Raw genomic sequence first — 16760 nt, 5'->3', positions numbered from 1 at the left:
AGTTGGTCCATTGTAATATGAGACACAATTTAGGTCGAATGAATGAGGATACAGCTACAGTAGTTTGGTTCGAGTCGTAAGCTTAGCAGTTAAGCTTTACCAGGTAGCCACTGCTATGCGTCAGGCGCTCCATCCGTATTTATACGGGTACCCTTCCTGTTTCATGTGCTTCGTCTGGTTTGAATTGATTGCTTATTTTTCTTTTATCTGATGAGTGCCGTTCTCTTTGTTATAGGTGTTTACGTCACTCTAAGCTGAAAATGCATTACTGTACTGTGTCACGCATTGTTTGTCGCATTCTGATAATGAGTGTTTACGACCTGTCGCCACCCGTGGCATGGCTTGCTTTTATATGCGCTACCGCTGCTTCCAATTAAAAAAAGAAAGAGAGGAATAGTCTTATTAGTGAAACAATGGCAAGAGACTGCTATTTGTTGTTACTTAACACTGCTGCTTTCTTTGATAATGATCAACAAGAACCAAATAAAATACTGCATATGATAGAAGATGTTGTGAAGGAAAGTTTAGCAAAAATTTTTCTCCGTTTGAAAATCTCTGCAGACGGCTCTTTAGTACATTACATTCTGCACAGAAATTAGTCATCTTAGATTTAAAAATCTAGTCAGTTGTCGTGCTTCATTTCTGACTGTATCACTATTCAGCGTAAGAATAACACGAATATAAACATAACACGATATGTATATTCTTCCGTGTTTGCTGTTGTCTCACTCTAGTTTTGTAGTTTATTAGGCAGACAGGATTTAAATGAGATAGCAGAAAACACGAAAGAATACATGGCAAAATGTTTATATTCGTATTATTCTTATGGTGAACAGAATACTGCATGTGATTCACAATTCATAAAAGTTCCTATTAGTAACCGTCTCTTGTCACAGGTAGGAAAAAATTCAGAACATAGAGTTGGCTATATTGACATATATCCCAAACAGTCTTGCCAGTCGGATTTTCGTAGTACATTGAAAGGCTGCTACATTCGAAGATGAACAATACGGAATTTGTATTTACTTCGTTGGATAATGTATGAAAATGCAGCAGTCGAAACTCGGGGTGGAGAAAAAAGCTGGTCTTTCACCTTTTTTTTTTTTCTTTTTTTTTTTTAATTTATTTACTGACGCAGAGGTTTTTGCGCCAGTATTTATCTCTGTGCCTGCAAAGCATGCCTGTGTTGCGCTACATATATTCGACGGCAAAAGTTAGTTGTGGCGGCACCTACCAACATATTTCAGAACTTCCACTTACTTTGTACTCAATTCTAAGCCGCAGGCGGTTTTTTGGATTACAAAAACCGGAAAAAAAGTGCGGCTTAGATTCGAGTAAATACGGTAGGTGACTTTGACAAAGGGCAGACTGTTATGTTTCCCGTTGGCAAAGGGCGATACTGATCGGCATGAGCATCTGTGGAAAGTGGTTGAAGAATGGGGGAAACCATGATCAGAAGACGAGGTGTCGGATGTCCGTGCCTCATTACAGAATGTGTACGGAGGATTGCCAGCTCTGTAAAGGAGGATAGGCAGTGGTCTGTGGCAGATCTGATGGGGTACAGTGCTGATGGAGGCACGAGTGTTTCGAAGCACACCGTTCGGCACATACTGTCGTACACGTGTCCTGCAGCAGACGACCATTCCGCGTTCCCACATTGACCCGACGACGTCATTGATTACAATTGCAGTGGGCACAGGATCATTGAGATTGGAGTATGGATTAATGGAGGTGTAAATGATGACTAACTGAAACCCTCAGCTGCCAACAGTTGTTGATATACCTTGATGTGGACAGCTGAAAATGTGCACCCTGAACCGGACTCGAACCCGGGATCTCCTGCTTTTATGGCAGACGCTCTATCCATCTGAGCCATGAGGACACAGATGAATAGCGCGACTGCAGGGACTTATCCCTTGCACGCCTCCCGTGAGACTCACATTCCCAACTGTCCACAATTCTACGTATGTAATGTACCTTATAGACATTTGCCCATTCACTCATTACTCGCGCACACTTTGGCGATTCCCCTAAGAGCAGGAGATCCCGGGGTCGGGCCGCACATTTTCAGCTGTCCACATCGAGGTATATCAACAACACATGTCGGCAGCTGAGGGTTTCAGTTAGTCATCATTTAGTCCAGGAAAAAGCTGCACGGTCAACAACAGTAATCTGCTCTTTCGAGAACAGTTACTGTCTTCATATATAATGGAGGTGTGTTGCCTGGCCAGGAAAATTGCATTTCTCGTTACAATGGATCGACGGTTGTGTCAGTATACGGCATTGTCCAGGCCTGTAGCTGATCTAAATGTACACTGTGTCACGGGCACAGGCTGTTGGGGGCAGTATAATGCTGTGAGGGGCATTCGAAAGGGCTTTTGTGGTCCACGCACTGTGACAGCTATAGACTGTGTGAGCACTGTTCAGAACCTTCTGCGTCCTGTCACGATTAATGTCTTCTGTGGCAGTGGTGGCATCTTCTAGCATAGTAACTGTCTGTGATACGAGGCCAGATTCGTGCTACTGCAGTCTGAGGAGCGCAATACGGAACTCGCATTGATGTCTCCGTCACCAAATTCGACTGATGTGAACTCGACGGAGCGCGTCTGGTACGCTGTCGGCTACCAGATCTGCCGCCAAAAACTCCTGTTGTGCAATTTATGAGAATTGTGTAATTTGTGTGTAGATGTCCTCTGCCACATAACTTGTTAAAACTGACCAAGTTCTCGGTAAATTGAAGCCGTGCAGAGTCTCCGCTGTTTGTGTTTCGTAAACTGACTGAGGGAATGACCTTTTTTACATAAGAGTGCTGATAACGGACTTAGAATTTTCAGCGTCGCTAGTGGGAGCGATATAGCGTACGCGCGCTGTAGCCTTACTGTCAGCGCGCGTACCCACTGGTGAGCCGGCGCAAGCGGGTTGCATCGTGCAGCCTCGCAGGCGCTCGGCGGCCAACGCGGCACTACGTTTTCGATTTTTTTCAAATTGTTACGTCCTTGAGCACCTGTTCACCAGATGTACGTCTAGCGATTGGCAGCTGACTCTACGTACCAGACTTTATTAATAATTATAGTACAAGGTTTTAGTTACATTCTCAGAAAGTACACCAAGTCCTTTCATCCATACATGTATTTTTTCATCATTACTAACTTTATGACAGGAGCGGGTATACAATGTAAATGGCATATTAATATATACATAACTACGTCTAGATTGGGACTTAGCATTTATTCTGCAATGCCAGGTCTTATAAGCGATAACATCTCGGTCGGCGAATGATTCCAAAGAGGCGTTCTCACATCGGACGATAGCGAGGGTAAACCGTCCACTTCCCGTACTCCCTGTGGCAACGTCAAGACTAAAATTAACTCGACATCCACGAAAAAAAATCGGTCCATTCAGTATAACACTTTGTGCAGTTCCAGAAAAAATACATGTATGGATGAAAATTCAAATTCTGAATTTCAAATTCTAAAGGTGGCAGGGGTAAAATACAGGGAGCAAAAGGCTATTTACAATTTGTACAGAAACCAGATGGCAGTTATAAGAGTTGATGGGCATGAAAGGGAAGCAGCGGTTGGGAAGGGAGTGAGACAGGGTTGTAGCCTCTCCCCAATGTTATTGAGCGCTGAGTGCCTGCGAGGCTGCACAATGCGGCCCGCTCGGGCCGCCTTGCCAGCGGTAATAATGTTTTGGCTCGTCAATGTTGCTTGTAAAGTGTAAAGGCTCTATCACACTCACAGAAGTTGCCATTATATGTGTCGAATTGGTTCCCTTAAGAATGATATGTCAAATTCTGTGTGGGTAATCGAAACAGAGTGCTTAATGAATGGATGTAAGGTGTGGACCTCTACGATGTCGTTTTGAGCTCGACTTCGTTCCACAGTGAGCAAAGAGTGCGAGTCGACGCTGCACGGGGAGCCGTACCGGCTCCGTGCCCACAATGGCTGTTACGCGCGAGTCCATACCGAGTGGTCCAGCTTTGTCAACCCCTGGACCAAGCGGCTGGAGTTTGTCGTCGGGCAGCACTGCGTCCTGCAGGTAATGTCAGCTCACCTCTTCTCATAGTGTTGACACAGCTCAGGTGACAGATGAACAGGCCCCTAACTGGGTCATATTGCTTGAAGTTGCACATACTTTTATTGTGCATTTTGAAACAAGCAGTAAAGACCTTTTAGCTGCAGAAGTATACATTAAGGTGATTCACAGAACAGAGTAGAGTGTGTAAAATTTCTTGGGGTATAGCTGGACAACAAACTAAATTGGAATCAACTAATCAAGAAGCTCATTTCAGTGTGTTATTCCCTTAGAAATATCTCCCGTTGTATTGACCTAAAGACGAGTTTTTTTCCTGCTTGTTATCTTATGCAATTATCTTTTAAGGCAGTCCATCTAGAGTAAATAAAGTGTTTGTTCAGCAGAAGAATATTGTATAAAGTAGAGAGTAACACATTGTGCAGAAGCCTTTTTAAAGAGTCTTGGAATTTGTACATAACAATGTAATACTTTCCTTTGTAAACACACTATATGTCATCATCAGTCTTTGTATCATTTGCATCTTATTTTATCTGTATTTGCAACATTCCGTTGTCACCTGACAATGTCCTAAGAAAGTCAGTTTGCGACCAAATAAGCAATATTTTGCAGAACTTTAGAAAGTGTTTCCTGTTTAATATGTTGTCATTGACAGAAAACACAAGTAAATAAAGAAGACAAACCACCACAGTTGTATCATCAAAGGAATTTATTTAAAGTGACTAGTTTCACTAGAACACTTAACGGCATGCTCAGGTCCACTAAAACCAAAGGAGTACTTTTTTATTCCTTGGCATGTGTATCACAGACATAGTACTAGTTGCTGTGGATTACATACATCGGTAGTGTGTGCTGTACAAAGTATTTGGCAGTGGTGACAGCACATCGTAGAGAGCATACACTTCTGGTGTATGCAACCCATGACGACTAGTATTATATGTGTTCTATGATACACGGGCCATGAAATGAAAGTACTTTTTTGGTTTTTGTGGGTTTTAGTGGACCTGAAGATGCCACAAGTGTTTTGCTGAAACTAGTAATTTTAAATAAATTCCTGTGACGATACAGCTCTGGTGGGTCATTTTCTTTATTTGTATCGTCAGATGATGTCTCACATCCATGAAAACGATGAGACTTCCACAAGTTGAAAATGAAAGTGTATGTGGTAATATCATGAAATGAAATGATTCACTGAGCTTTAATCTAACACAGAAAGAAGTGAAGTATTCAGAATTTGATGGATAGTGAAATTAACTTCGAGTGCAAACTAACATAATATTTGTTGGCAACTCCACCAACTCCATAGAATAATTTCTGAAGGTATAATATTAGTGTACATAATTGGGGAGGAGTGGGGTATGTGGTAGAGAGAGAGAGAGAGAGAGAGAGAGAGAGAGAGAGAGAGAGAGAGCAAAAACACAGACCCAATAAATTGTATGTGTGAGATATTGGTGTACCATGTTGTTTGTGAAAGTGGTGTATAGTCTTGTTTACTAGACATGAGTGTGAGTCATTCCCCAGTTTCAGTACAGGGTCATAATTAAAAACCCCTAGTGGAAAAAGAAAAAGAAAGTTGTATAAAATAATTGTGCAGCATTATGTCATATTATTCACTGAGGAAATTTATTGTAATTACACTTCTCACCATTAAAATTGCTACACCAAGAAGAAATGCAGATGATAAACGGGTATTCATTGGGCAGATGTATTATACTAGAACTGACATGTGATTACATTTAGACGCAATATGGGTCCATAGATCCTGAGAAATTAGTACCCAGAACAACCGCCTCTGGCCATAATAACGGCCTTGTTATGCCTGGGCATTGAGTCAAACAGAACTCGGATGGCGTGTACAGGTACAGCTGCCCGTGCAGCTTCAACACGATACCACAGTTCATCCAGAGTAGTGACTGACGTATTGTGACGAGACAGTTGCCCAGCCACCATTGACCAGACATTTTCAATTGGTGAGAGATCTGGAGAATATGTTGGCCAGGGCAGCAGTCGAACATTTTCTGTATCCAGAAAGGCCCCTACAGTACCTGCAACATGCGGTCGTGCATTATCCTGCTGAAATGTAGGGTTTTGGAGGGATCGAATGAAGGGTAGAGCCACGGGTCGTAAGACATCTCAAATGTAACGTCCACTGTTCAAAGTGCCGTCAATGCGAACAAGAGGTGACCGAGACGTGTAACCAGTGGCACCCCATACCATCACGCCGGGTGATACGCCAGTATGGCGATGACGAATAAATCCTTCCAATGTGCGTTCACCGCGATCTCGCCAGACATGGATGCGACCATCGTGATGCCGTAAACAGAACCTCGATTCATCCGAAAAAATGACGTTTTGCCATTCGTGCACCCAGGTTTGTCATCAAGTACACCATCGCAGGCGCTCCTGTCTGCGATGCAGCGTCAAGGGTAACCGCACCCACGGTCTCCGAGCTGATAGTCCGTGCTGCTGGAAACATTGTCGAACTGTTTGTGCAGATGGTTGTTGTCTTGCAAACGTCCCCGTCCATTGTCTCATGGATCGAGACATGGCTGCACGATCTGTTACAGCCGTGCGGATGAGATGCCTGTCATCTCGACTGCTAGTGATACGAGGCCGTTGGGATCCAGCACGGCATTCCGTATTACCCTACTGAACCCACCGATTCCATATTCTGCTAACAGTCACTGGATCTGGACCAACGCGAGCAGCAATGTCATGATACAATAAACCGCAATCATGATAGGCTACAATCCAACCTTTATCAGAGTCAGAAACGTGATGGTACGCGTTTCTCCTCCTTACACGAGGCATCACAACAACGTTTCACCAGGCAATGCCGGTCAACTGCTGTTTGTATATGAGAAATCGGTTGGAAACTTTCCTCATGTCAGCACGTTGTAGGTGTCGCCACCGGCGCCAACCTTGTGTGAATGCTCTGAAAAGCTAATCATTTGCATATCACAGCATCTTGTTCCTGTCGGTTAAATTTCGCGTGTGTAGCACGTCACCTTCGTGGTGTAGCAATTTTAATGGTGAGTAGTGTATAAAAAGGAGTCATTCCATAGCGTAGTGAGAGGTTGCAACTGTGTTCTAATGAACATATAATTAGCGAACTGTGTGTGTGACTGAGAGGCGTGTGCTTGCAGGGTCCGAGCTGGCCAGACGTGTTTGCGGAGGCTCAAGACGAGGAGATGTTTGGTGAGGAGCTGCTGCAGGAGAGCAAGGCCGTCCAGAAGGAGATCCTGCAGGTGCTGCAGGAGGTGAGGCGAGGCGTAGTGTGCAGCCGGGACCGGACTCCGTCCCGTCTCTGGCTTCCAGGCACCGCGGCATTCTGTTGTCGTCATGTCTTGTGTGAAGGTGGTTGGAGAATCACTGAGAGGGTGTCGTATTTCATCCACGGCTATAGACGACTCTTTTATTCTGCCACTGCGTTTTGTGCATTGCGCCATTGTCAGGTACAAATTGTTGGTGCTGCACGTACCATTGCTACTTCATTACAATATTAAAAAAAAGTAAGAAGTACTTCAAAATTAATTATCGCAGGTACGTGATTTTTATTAGGCTGGTGCATAAGTTCGTAGCATTTTTGTATTGGGTGCTGATATTCTGGGTGATATGGGTGATATGGGTTTATTAGAACTACTGACAGCCTTGGGAGAGCCAGTCCTGACAAAACTCTACCATCTGGTGAGCAAGATGTATGAGACGGAAGAATATAATAATTCCAATCCCAAAGAAAGCAAGTGTTGACAGATATGAAAATTACCGAACTATCAGTTTAATAAGTCACAGCTGCAAAATACTAAAGCGAATTCTTCACAGAGGAATGGAAAAAACTGGTAGAAGCTGACCTCGGAGAAGATCAGTTTGGATTCCGTAGAAATGTTGGAACACGTGAGGCAATACTGACCCTACGACTTATCTCAGAAGAAAAATTAAGGAAAGGCAAACCTACATTTCTAGCATTTGTAGACTTAGAGAAAGCTTTTGACAGTGTTGACTGGAATACTCTCTTTCAAATTCTGAAGGTGGTAGGGGTAAAATACAGGGAGCGAAAGGCTATTTACAATTTGTACAGAAACAAGATGGCAGTTATAAGAGCCGAGGGACATGAAAGGGAAGCAGTGGTTCGGAAGGTAGTGAGACAGGGTTGTAGCCTATCCTCGATGTTATTCAATCTGTGTATTGAGTAAGCAGTGAAGGAAACAAAAGAAAAATTCGGAGTAGGTATTAAAGTCCATGGAGAAGAAATAAAACTTTGAGGTTCGCCGATGACATTCTAATTCTGTCAGAGACAGCAAAGGACTTGGAAGAGCAGTTGAACGGAATGGACAGTGTCTTGAAAGGAGGGTATAAGGTGAACATGAACAAAATCAAAATGAGAATAATGGAATGTAGTCAAATTAAATCGGGCGATGCTGAGGGAATTAGATTAGGAAATGAGACACTTAAAGTGGTAAAGGAGTTTTGCTATTTGGGGAGCAAAATAACTGATGATGATCGAAGTAGAGAGGATATAAAATGTAGACTGGCAATGGAAAGGAAAGCGTTTCTGAAGAAGAGAAATTTGTTAACATCGAGTATAGATTTAAGTGTCAGAAAGTCGTTTCTGAAAGTATTTGTATGGAGTGTAGCCATGTATGGAAGTGAAATATGGACGATAAATAGTTTGGACAAGAAGAGAATAGAAGCTTTCGAAATGTGGAGCTACAGAAGGATGCTGAAGGTTAGATGGATATATCACGTAACTAATGAGGAAGTATTGAACAGAACTGGGGAGAAGAGGAGTTTGTGGCACAACTTTACAAGAAGAAGGGATCAGTTGGTAGGACATGTTCTGAGGCATCGAGGGATCACCAGTTTAGTATTGGAGGGTAGCGTGGAGGGTAAAAATCATAGAGGGAGACCAAGAGATGAATACACTAAGCAGATTCAGAAGGATGTAGGTTGCAGTAGGTACTGGGAGATGAAGGTGCGTGCACAGCATAGAGTAGCATGGAGACCCGCATCAAACCAGTCTCAGGACTGAAGACCACAACAACAACAACAACAACAACAACATGGGTTTATTTACCGATTGTCATTTTTTATTTGTTTATTGTTCACTGTTGGTATTTGAGTTTACATTTTGTCATTTGGAGATAGTGACTGGAGCTATGGATGGTTAGAAAATGTGGTGCCAAGTGGTCAAATTGGAACATTTCTGACATATTCTTCTGTCCGGGTTCAGTAGAGGGGTGACAGCAGCGGAGGCAGCCATAAATATTTGTGCCATGTATGGGGGTAATGTCAGTGGTCAGAGCATAAAAAAAAAAAAAAACTGTTTTCTCTTTTTGAGGAGGATCATTTTGATGTGAGTGACTCTCCACATTCAAGAAGGCTTTAGGGTTTGGTGAAGATCATTTAAACACATTACTCCACAGTGATCCATATTGGTGTACTCAAGATCTGACAGACGTGATGGACTGTCATCTTTCCATCACGAGACATTTGCATGCAGTTGGTAAGGTTCAGATTTCGATGTATGGGTACGACGTGCTCTAAACCAAAAGCACAAAAATCAGCAGGTGGCCATATGTGCATCTCTGCTCGCTTGTCATCAATTAGCTCGTGTTAATACATTTATCACAGTGTTTAAGACGAGGCATTCATTGCTCTCGTGGAAAAATGTTTGCAATCATCTACAGAACCATAGTTGTACCAGGCATGCACCTCTTCATCCGAAGGAAATCAGTGGCCACAAGTGTCTTTCTTCAGGGCTCCAAAAGTGTAGAAACCAAATGGGGAGAGATCGAGACTGTATGTGGGTAGGCCCACAGGTTGCCAAAGTTGTTTAGAGTATGCTGCAGATGTTTCACTGGGAAGCTCTCGCACACCCTCGATACGGTCCTTATATCTCCCCGTGCAATTCCCATATTTCTGGAGCCCTGAAGAAAGACGTTTGTGGCCGTCGATTTGCTTTGGATGAAGAGGTGTACACCTGGGTAATTACTTTACAAATGTTAAACAGTTTACTTATTTTTTCCCATCACTCTCGTTTTTAAGTGACTGCCCCTTATACATCCCCACAATGCCAGTGAAACAAGTGGCGATGCTATAGGTTAAATACTTGGCCTGGGTATCAAGATGAGTAGGTTGAGGGTCTCTTCAACAAAAGTAACAAAACACTGTTTCGTACAATTTGTACTTTAACGTGCAAGGAGAAACTTATTCTCTTCAGATCAGTCCAAAGTCACAAAAGGCTACATAGTGTACCCCAGTTCCGTAGCAATCTGTTTGAAAAATGAGATTTCTGTTTAGTTAATTTACAAGTAATTTGTTAATAATTTTACGTTCGTAATCATCGTGTGCAAGTCTTGACAGTTTCTTTTTCATTGGAAGAGGGGTGAGGGGGCACTTTCTCAAAATTTCCGGTAATATTGATTATAATTCAGATTTGGTTCATAGGTTTTCTTTTCATAAAATGTCATTAATTTTTCATTATTATTTGGCTTTCAACCCTCACATGAAAACAGTGACTTCACATTGATTTAAATTCATAGTCATTTTAGTTTCTATACAAAAAGTCACAGTTTATGTAATATTTTAGAGCTTATGTTACATAAACAGTGAGTGCCCCACACTTGAGTGTTTCTGTGAAACATAATTAATTTCACCAACCACAAAATCTAACCATAAAACTGAAGCTAAATCCTTCAGTTAGCAATGATTTACTCAAAACTGTACAAGAATGCCAAAAATCCACAAGAGATGAACTATAGCTCTGAAAATTGACATCGGATCCTCCACCATATGTAATGTCGAACACATCACTGTGACATGACAAGAGGGAGATACAGTTCACAAGACACTGCACGGATATAAGCTGTAATTGTCAGTCCACTTCTGTCTGGCATATCCCGTCTCCAATCTTAATTCAGTATTTAATCCTTAGTACACTGTTTCCCATCTTCTCGTCTCTGCGTTTGTCCCATTTCCCTCACAGCTGTTCCGTATTGAGGCTGATACATCTGTGTCTTCCGTGCAGGAGGTGTGCCGCGGCGAGCCCGGCACGGACAGGCGCGACGTCTCCAAGCGCTGCAAGGACCTCGCCAGCTTCATGGAGTCGCTCATTGGCGAGATTGGCAAGCCCGAGTTGCGTGTCGATCCGGCCGCCGCCGCTGCCAACCGGATGAGAGCCAGCTTCTCTGTAAGTGCCGCCACTCATCCGTAGCAAACTCTCGACCTGCAGGCAGGTGCGTACGCCGCCACTGACGAGCTTCTGCCCACAGGAACGCAGCTCTGTGACGTTGGGCGAGATATCGCCACACCGCGACTACTATGACAGCAAGTCGTCGTCAGAGACGCCGCCCAGCTACAACCAGCTCAACTACGACGACAACATCCAGAGGTGCGTAGTGTGGCTGGGTCGTTTCTCTGCTTCCGGGCTCTGTTCTGCATGTAGAAATACAGCTTCGATGTGTTGTTGACAGTATCGCAAAAGCTCTTGCAACTAAATTGGACCAGGAATTTACCTTCAGGAGGTGATACTTGCAGAACTGATGATAGCCATAAAAAAGTAAAATTGACATAATGTCTAGCTTCCGGATCTAAAAGACCCTTCCTAAGGGAGGAGATAGGGGTATTTTGGAAAAGGATAAAAGGAAAGCGCAAGTCACTCCGACCCCAGGATGGCAGGGTCCCAACTGAAGTGAGGACAAGGGAAGATTGACATGAAGGATGAGGCACAAGAGAGAGTAGGTCAGAGACAATATTTTCACAAGTCTGTACGGTGTCTGTATATGAATGTCAGTTACGTGTGCTGCGTTACTTAGTGATCATTAAGTCCCATAAAAAGGCTGCCCTTCCTTTAAAACAAATAAGGTCCAATTAAAGTGATGTAATGCAATCTTGACTATTCTCAGTTACAGTTCTTCAGGCACCCACACATGAGTAGCGAAATATTTTTAGTATTGGCTATTGCTTAACTTGCCCCCTTTTTTAGTTCAGTTTGAATCACCCTAATATAATTTAGTTTTTTTCTGATTAGCAAGATATAAACCCATTCTTGTGTATTCTTCCATAAAGTTATTATACTGCATTGTGGCCTTGTAACACCACAGTATCACAAATAAAAATTAAAAAAAAAAAGGTAACAGAATGACAAGCACCTGCCCTCAAAGATGTTCATGCAAGTTACCTTCTATGACCTGAAAATAATTAATTAAATAAAAGAGTGGTTTGTTTATGAACATCTACTACTTACAGAAGTGGTTTTGATGAAAATTTGTTTGATTTAGGCACAAGAATATTCAGTTTAATTATTCCCACATAAAGCAATCTGATAGGCCTCGGGCTGATCAGTTCTGCTATCTTACAAAATTGTACATCAGTTAATTAAATTGTGAAAGGTGTTAATCTGAAATAAAGTGTCAGATTTGCATTGACTGTACAATTATTTTTGTACCTTGAGAATACAAAAGTTTTACACACGCCAAAGTTATTAAGGTTACTCGAAACACATTCTGCTCTCAGCACAATCACTTAAAGACCAGTTGTTTAATATATGTTCTAGGAGCGTGGAAGATGCAAAACTTACCGTGAATGAAATAGTGACTTGCTAAACAAATTTGTGAATTAAATGCAATTCATAAACTGCAGAGAATCTGCCCCATGAAATCGCAATTGCAAAAACCACTCTCCTGTAGCATTTAATGTCTGATCCAGATAAATCTTGGTAAGACAGCATAGTTTGCACACACTTAGTAACGGAAAAATGTTATCTTCCAATCCAGAATAGATGTATGAGAGGAGATTTATATTTCAGTGAAGTACTTCACACATACAAACCATTTCTGCTTTTGTATATGTCTCTGTCTCTCTCTGCCTCTCTCATTATGTATACAGAGTGAATCAAAAAGGACTTCACAACTTTGAAATGATATAGAATATTATTGAGACAATTTACAGAATTGGTAGATGTAATTTTGTAGCAGACAACCCCAAGTTTGATTTACATACTGCATCAGTACCCCATTCCGCCATCAGGAGTGCCAGCGTAATACACAACTAAATTGACTACTTTCACTGGAATTACAATGAAATGAGCACCCTTAGCTGCTTACAGGCGTTGACATACGTCAACGGGGACAGATGAAAATGTGTGCCCCGACCGGGACTCGAACCCGGGATGTCCTGCTTACATGGCAGACACTCTATCGATCTGAGCCACCGAGGACACAGAGGATAGCGCGACTGCAGGGATTTATCTCTGGCATGCCTCCCGCGAAACCCACATTCTCAACGTATTGTCGCGCACTACATTCGTAGTGCCCCCGCCCATTATATCGGACATCTCCGAAAGAGCAGATACCATCATAGTATATACATAGTTAAGGCTCACCGGCCACTTGACCATCTTCTTCTTCTGTCGGAATGCACAAACAGTGCCCGAACTCTTACGGGAATCGGCAATGCGCCGCCAGTAATGAGTATAATGGGCGGGGGCACTACGAATGTAGTGTGGCACAATACGTTGAGAATGTGGGTTTCGCGGGAGGCGTGCCAGAGATAAATCCCTGCAGTCGCGCCATTCTTGTGCCCTCGGTGGCTCAGACAGATAGAGTGTCTGCCACGTAAGCAGGAGATCCCGGGTTCGAGTCCCGGTCGGGGCACACATTTTCATCTATCCCCGTTGACGCATGTCAACGCCTGTAAGCAGCTAAGGGTGTTCATTTCATTGTAATTTCATTCTAATGAGCTGCTTGGTCACCGATGGTATCTGTTCTTTCGGACATGTCCGAAAGAACAGATACCGTCTTAGTAAATACTTTCACTGGTGTGGAGTGTGCTCACTGTGTATTTCTGTTTCATGAAACAAACTCTGCAACAACAGTTCATTGTAAATTTCACACCAGAAGAACCTTCGAGCAGGCCTACAAGAACTTTGTCGAGACAGGTTGTTCACTGCGACATTATAAATCACCAGGTCAGCTGCACATTGATGATTATGTCGAACAAGTTAGGGTGACACATCTGGATTTCTTTGTCCAGGGTTTCATTAAAGACCATATGTATGTTCCTCCCATACCGAACAATTAAGTCGACTTGAAAAATTGAATCTACACTGCCGTTGCACGAGTTATGTTCAATTTGCTGCAACGAGCGTGCAAAGAAATTGATTACCAGTCAGATATTTGCTGAACAATTTCAGGTTGTTTGCTACAAAATGATACATATACTGATTCTGTAAGTTATCTCTATAAATTTCTATATCATTCCAAAATTGGAAAGTCCTTTTTGACTCACATTGTATACGCAGCTCCTTTCAATAGCACACCATTTCACACTGTAAGAAAGTAAAGCTTTTCTCTACCATAGGGTTGCAATGAATAGGAAGCATGCACAGACTTTGTTTTCTTTCGAAACTTGCACATACGTGCTTATCATCTACGTGCCCTCACCCCTCGTCGACATGCCCCAAAGAACTTCAGCAGAGAAACTGACGCTATAGATGCCACAGGAAAAGGTCATCAGTGAGTTCAGAGATAATGGCAAAAGTTTCTCACGAATAAGTGACACGTGATACACTGAATCTATGGAAGTTGGCAAATATGCATATATAACAGACAGTTTTTAAGTTGGTGCCTGAAACCAGGTCCCCTCTCCCCAATATTCTGCCACTTTCCATAACCCTCCTAACCTCCGTAATGTACTTTTCGAGCCGTTTAATGTGCCCAAACCATTAGGGGTACCCCAGCCACTCACATTGTTTATTGAGTAACTTGGGTTGACTGCACAGAATTTTCTATACGCAAGATCATCCCTAAACTGTCTGGGTGCATGAGTGGACACTGAAAAACTGTCCGTCTTATGGACACCCAGTACCCAATTGCTGAGTGTACTGTGTAGCATGACACGAGGTATATGAAAGTGCAGTGCAGCAGTCATTGTCATAGTTAATAACTGCAGAGTATTGTGAGGTCTGCAGGTCTCCCTTACATGCGTAAAACTGATGCATAAACAGAAGAATTCGTCAGTTGTTGAAATCAAAATTCTGTGTCATGGCTTTTGACAGTTGAATTTTTTGTTGTTTTTATAAACCCATAACTCGACAACAGTGCCACGTGTTATTCTGAGGTGCTTTCGGTTATTGAATATTTTCAGATGAGTCTGTTTACAAATTATTTCCAAAATTTTAGTGTGAGGTTCTACCACCACAAAAATTTGTGAAGTTTGACCAAAAATCCTGCAGATTGCTTGATTTTACATGTACATTTAGTATGAAAAAATCGGTTCTCAGTGGATTTTGCACAATTTCACTGATGCTCAAGAACAAGCTCGTGTATGGAAATGCTCAAAAAATTTGATTGAGGAAGTCCGAAATCTGCATAGAATGTTGTGACACGAGACAAAACTATTACAGTTTGGGTGCGTAAGGTAACTGATGTCCAGACACTGACATTTAAATGCTGTAAGTGTAAAGAAAATCGAAGAGGCGTGTTCCGTAAGGTCTGAGAGTTAGAAAAGTTTTTTGGCTATCTTCGATGTCCCCTATCTGGTGCCTTCTCTTCGGAGTAGCGATTGTGACAGTATTGTACACCCACAGGTTCTTCGAGAGCAAACCGAAGACGATCCCGTCAGACGATTCCGGTGAGCGGCTGATGGCATTGGAGCCGACCAGCCGCAGCACTGACGAAGACACCAAGGCTGCCGCCGCTACCAACGACAGCCGTGCCACCAGGTAACGCCTTGCGAGCTTGCTCATCTGGGCACAGTGTGATGTTTTATGATGGTAGTAACAAAAATAGTACTTTTGAGGCCTCATTGGACCACTTTAGTCAAACATTAAAAACATGAAAAAGCAAAACAGATATTCACTCTAGAAATTGTGTATTTTACATGTGAGAGACCAATACATCTCTCTGATAACCCATTATAAAAAACATTTAAGAAAGGGAAAACGGTAGAAGTTATAAAATGTAGTAAATAAAGTGGGTGTGCTACCTAATTTCATTATTGCATACTTAATTCTGTGACACCACATACTTAACTTTGCGATTAGTGTGCTTAATTCCATGACAATTTTCTTTTGAATTGTTAAAGTTGACTGAATGTGCTTTTAATTCATTTTCAGCATCAGTGTCGCTTTCACTAAGATTTGCACAAATATTACACAAAAATGCCACAGCATTGGGTGAACTGATGGACTGCCAACTTTCATGGAACCATTGCAGACAAAGCACTTTTGTTGTTTCCATAGCTGTAGGTCTCATTACAAGTGGTACAGATGTCGTCATTTCTTTTGTTCTTTATTTATGTTTTCCCGTGGACATTAATTTCACTGTGCTACATTGGTTAGTGGCGTATTCAATTGATGTTCAGGCCAAACACGATTTCTTGCATTTGTATTATGAAATTAACTAATTTAACTAAGGGCAAACAGCCTACCTATTTTACAAATGGCCACATTATATTTGTCAACATCACTGTGGTCTACATAGTCTTGTAAAGTACTCCATGGAATGGAGGAATGTTTAGCAGCTTTTCTATGTTGACCACTTTTCTTCCGAAACCTTCTGAAGTGGTCCACAAAGGTCATTAGTTGAATAAGATTCTCTTCTCTTGCTCTTATAATCCATTTTTGCTTGTCCTTCTTTGCACATTTGCGTAGAGATGGAGCCATCATTTCTGGAATGGACACAAAACTTAGAGCTGTTGTCGTTTTCCTAAGTGAACGATTCAGT

The 16760-nt window shown here is 42.3% G+C and overlaps 1 protein-coding gene across 1 annotated transcript in view; it reads left to right on the top strand.

Annotated features, from left to right (window-relative positions):
- The window catches only part of LOC126212763 (period circadian protein-like), a 176285-nt gene that overhangs the window by 95226 nt on the left and 64299 nt on the right, over nt 1-16760 (top strand). Inside the window, exons 9-13 of the mRNA XM_049940169.1 lie at nt 3887-4041; nt 7182-7295; nt 11063-11224; nt 11307-11425; nt 15623-15757. Coding sequence (XP_049796126.1) covers nt 3887-4041; nt 7182-7295; nt 11063-11224; nt 11307-11425; nt 15623-15757 — 685 coding nt within the window. The remainder of the gene's footprint in view (nt 1-3886; nt 4042-7181; nt 7296-11062; nt 11225-11306; nt 11426-15622; nt 15758-16760) is intronic.

Source organism: Schistocerca nitens, chromosome 11 (assembly GCF_023898315.1).
Source record: "Schistocerca nitens isolate TAMUIC-IGC-003100 chromosome 11, iqSchNite1.1, whole genome shotgun sequence".
NCBI lineage: Eukaryota > Metazoa > Arthropoda > Insecta > Orthoptera > Acrididae > Schistocerca > Schistocerca nitens.
Note: the sequence above shows the minus strand (reverse complement) of the source record. Positions and strands in the feature narration are given on the sequence as shown.